The sequence below is a fragment of the Haplochromis burtoni genome, unplaced genomic scaffold, assembly GCF_018398535.1.
Source record: "Haplochromis burtoni strain Fernald_Lab_line unplaced genomic scaffold, NCSU_Asbu1 Contig_4132, whole genome shotgun sequence".
Lineage (NCBI taxonomy): Eukaryota > Metazoa > Chordata > Actinopteri > Cichliformes > Cichlidae > Haplochromis > Haplochromis burtoni.
Genome location: NW_024586493.1, coordinates 1 through 4,602, shown reverse-complemented (window position 1 = coordinate 4,602; position 4,602 = coordinate 1). Strand labels below are relative to the sequence as shown.

The 4,602-nt window shown below is 39.9% G+C and overlaps 1 protein-coding gene across 1 annotated transcript; it reads left to right on the top strand.

Annotated features, from left to right (window-relative positions):
• Positions 1 to 120: 120 nt before the first annotated feature.
• On the top strand, positions 121 to 2,789 carry LOC102296201 (nectin-4; the record flags this gene model as incomplete). The annotated part of the gene is given in 2 exon segments (XM_005953404.3): positions 121 to 444; positions 658 to 2,789. Coding segments are annotated over 2 exon segments (431 nt in total), but the record flags the coding sequence as incomplete, so codon positions are not given.
• Between the last annotated feature and the right edge of the window lie 1,813 nt (positions 2,790 to 4,602).

Genomic DNA, 4,602 nt, shown 5'->3' with positions numbered 1-4,602 from the left:
CACAGAATTTACACAAAAATAAAAACTCAGGTTTCTGATATTTGAAGCACAATAATAAGCGTGTTTGAATTATTGGATGCATATTATCTTTATGACTGACCTGTTTTCTTCTTATTTTAGAGCTAACAGTCAAACAAGCAAAGGATGTAACTCTGGAGTGCTATGGCCCCGGTGATGCTAACATAATGATAAGCTGGCAAAAGCCTGACCTGCAGTCAGAGTATTATGTGTTTTACTTCAGCGATGAACACATTCACAAAGACAAACAGCATGAATCATTTAAAGGTCGAGTGGAGCTGAAAGATCCAGAGATGAAGAATGGAAACTTTTCTGTGATTCTCAAAAATGTCACCATGAACGACGCTGGAAAATATGAATGTTATGCTGGATACCACAGACAGAGACCTCAGCTTTTGAAGAGCATCAACCTGAAGGTAAAAGAAGGTGAGTGTGAAGTTGAGCTGTTTCCTGGTTGTTGATGTTTGTTTCTAAAGATGTTGTTGATGAGACTTTGTAGAAAGCAGCTGGTCTGAGTGATGTGATCAGAGTGCAGTAGATAATGTCTGACAGCAGTTTGAAGAGGAAATGGATTCTGTTCTGTTCTTCACTCATCACCTACCTGACAGCTGACACCTCACACCTGTTTCTCACCTGCAGCTCAGACAGTACTCGATAAGGACAAAGACCAGAGGAGTGGATCTGATGGTGCAGAAGTTGACATGTCGATTTCCGTTGTGCTTGCTGCTGCTGTTTTGTTGTTTTAGCCGTCTGTTGAACTGCAGCCACAGATGGAAATATCACAGTGTATATTCACTCCACCCACCCACTCAGCATTCACAGTGACAGATGTGCTGAGGACAGACAGAAGTTAATGATGCACAATTAAACTGGAATTTAGCACCTGGAGGAAACATTAAGTTATGTTTGTGTTTGTGATTATCTGAAGTTTCCTGCTCAACATACATGTTTGTTTACATTGTTATCTGCTGCCTTTTTTAGTCACCATCAAATATCACTGAGCTATTATAAATTCTGAATTTTACATTTTGATATTTTTGTCCTACATATTTTTTATTTTACATTTTATTTTTATATTTTACATGTTTTTTGCATTTTTAAAGGCTTAAAATACTGTTGAGAAGGAAGGTTACATTATATGGAAAGAAGGCCAAATATAAGCCTTGACGGCCATCACTAGTCCACTGGATGACTTTGAAAAATATAAAATGTGAATTAAAAAAGAAAAAGTAAGATGTTGGACTATTTACTGTATTTTGTCATTAACAGTGGATAACATCATGAGAATCGATCATAGATTACTTTTTTTTTTAAACTATTAGTATAAAGAACAAAGTTTTTATAAGAAATTTTCAGGATTGATGAATCGGTAACATCAGCAAAATGTTTTACACTTGGTCATGTGCAATAAAGGATATGTGAATGAATCCAGTGCATGTACGAGCAGATTAACACCAGCCTGGCTTGCAACAAACACTCTGAGATATATCGTTGTATTATTGTTAGATATGCTGTTTCTACTACTTTACTTTCAAACCATCTATCCTCTCTGTCCAAAACGTGAACATCGGCATCCTTGAAAGTGTGACCTTTGACCTTTAGGTGCAGATGTAGAGCTGAGTCTTGCCCTGTCGAGGTGGCGCTTCTATGTTTTGTGGCTGTTTGGTCTCGCCAGTGTAGAGGTCTGAGCACTCCTCGCTGTACTGCACAGCACACACTATGTTGACTGGCTTGTGTTTGGGAGTTTTGTCCTTGGGATGAACCATCTGTGAACGACCATCTCTGAACAGAGGAGGCGGCTCACAACACCGACTGTCCGCCACCTACAACCCAGCTTTGAGATCTTGATCACATCCTGCAACAGCTGATCTCAGTAGGTCACATGACAGGATGAGGCAAGATCTCACAATGGTGGTAAATGTGGTATCGGAACCATTTTACCGGTTGTAGGTTGATTGGTGGGTGTGATTGCAGACCTGCTCGATCAGGGATGAGTTCATTCCTTGTGTTACAGTGCCATCTTGTGGTGGTTTTGAGAATTGTTGCGAATAGAGTTTGTGCAGTACATTTAAGAATGGTGCGCTTCTTTAATCGGACTGTAAAGAGGCCCGTTCCAATAATTTTTATTCCATATTTATGCTGTAACGATTTTTGTCCTTTTTCAGAGAATCCTCATAATATTTAACTCATCTACTATCACACTACATATAAAATGAACTGCATCTGTTACAGCTCGATCCCGTGGTGTAAGCTTCTCCTAATGACCGAGGATAACCACAGTAGCACAAAGTTGAACAGACGCGCCTCATTCTGAGCAGAATTATTCAATTATGTTTTCATACATGTGCGGATGCAGGTGTGTGAGTGAGAGAGCAAGAGAAGGACTGAAAGAAAGCATGGAGGACTTGACTAAACCATGTAATCAAGATGTAAATGAACTTTGCATTTGTATCAGCTCCAAGTACACAGCTGTGTGTGACAAGTGTTGTTGGCTTGTTTACAAACATTTTGTGTCCTGATAGAATCAAAATTGTATTAACATCAGCTTCTTTTCAGCAGTTAGTAAGTTTGTGTCTCTTGACACTGTGGGCAAAATTGTATTTCATCTTATTTAACCTCACTGTATAAGGCAGGTACCTACATGACTACGACAAACAAACAAACAAAAAAACCCTTCCTACAGCTGATTCTATCCACTCATGAGTTTTTTTCTCTTCTTTTCATCCTGCATTGATTCCTTTGCAAATGGATCAATAAATCTGAGGATATCAGTTTTGGTTTCAATGGTCAGTTTATTTTTCCACAGTAGATGCCAGCTGGATTGGGAATTATGACCATGTTTAGTTAGATCTGGTGACTACTCTTTGCTTCTTTGCCTCTCACTGGCAGGTCACGGTATATGCTAAAAGTACACAGGGTGGGTCAAAATTTGACCACCTTTCACAATTTTTTTCCATCATGTTGGAGGCTTCGTAACTTCATTAGTACAGATGATAAAATCACTTTAATCAAAAACTGTAGCCAAAATAGTTTTATAATCCCATTTCCAAAAACAGGATCCCATGTAAAATGCAAAGAATCACATAATGCAATGATTTGCAAATCTCAGAAACACAACTTTTAATCACTGTAGAAAATAAAATCGTCAAATGTTTAAACTGGTAAAATGAACTGCTTTAACAAAAAAATGTCTGCTTAATTTGTATTTAACTTATATAGAAAATTGATGTAGAAAACATGAGGCAGGATCTTTTAGGCTGTGTTTGGCCCTGTGTCATCACACAGACAAGTATCTGCCTTTCTCCCTACAGCCTCTTAAGATCCTGCTGAAACAGGTCATAAGATTGGGAACGTAATCTCTGTGGTGACAAAAGAGCCTAGAGAAAGTGTGTAAGCAGCCTCATACAGTCAGGAGGAGTGTAATGTATCATTAAACTCACAGCTCAGCTCCTGGAAGCAGTCTCCTATAGACGGGCTGGACCTAGACTGGAGTTTCCCTCAGTGAGAGGCAGCGAGAGGGCATGAGTGTTTCTCCGGTTCAGTACCTGTAAACTGAGGTTTCCTGTGGTGGATGAGACAGTTGTCTTATTTCACTTTGAGCTGAATGTTTGTAAAAGGACCCAGAAATACTATTCAAGTGCACTGAAACCTGGCAGTTCATCAGTCACCATTACAGTGAGTCTCAAAGCTGAAAGAATCAGGTGTGTGTAGCTGATAAGCAGCTGATGATGTTTTGAAAACACCATAACAAAGAACAGATGTGCTGTCTGTGTTGGCAGATGTTCTTCTCCACTTTTAAACATGAAGTGATTAAAAAAAACTACAAAACGAGTAAATGCAGCAGATCTGATCACAGCTGGGAACATCAGAGGAGAAATTCAGGGTTGATACTGTGTGATGACATCACAAATGTATTCATAGTCATCATCCAATCCCTGTTCGGTCTGAGTGTGATGGCTCTCTAGCAAGAAAATAGAGAAAATGTGTGTGAATATGTGAAGAGTTCAGACAGAGAGAGATGCTAGTCATATTGATTGATCAGTGAAGGATTCAGAGCGTTACCTCTGGCTCTGCATTGATATAATGACACCAGGAGGAGAGTGGAGAGGAAGTATGGAGAGAACACCACCACACAGAGGACCACTCTGATCAGAAGCTGGAGGGAGGAGTCAGGGGGTAGAGATGTGGTGGTGGGTTTTTCTGCAGAGAAAATCCCACCTGTTCAGGTCAATATGTGGATAAAAAATAAGGTAAAAATCAGAGTGAAGCTCCTCACCTGTGACAGTGATCCAGCTGGATGGAGACTCTCCATGACTGCTGATGTCACACTTGTAGATGTCACACTTGGGCGGGGTATGTTTCCAGGTCCGGGACCCTGCATTCTCACGCTGTATAATCTGCTGCTGTCACTTCATTCGGCTTGGTGCTCTCCTGCCTGCCATTGTGTAATAATGACTGTTAGCTTCTTTGTTTGTTGATGTTTTTGTTCCATAAATCTGTCTGATACAACACCCTATGTGACCGATCTTTCCTCACTCGATTAGTTTCTATTTCGGTGTGATTAAAAAGCAGTATGTCCAAAAC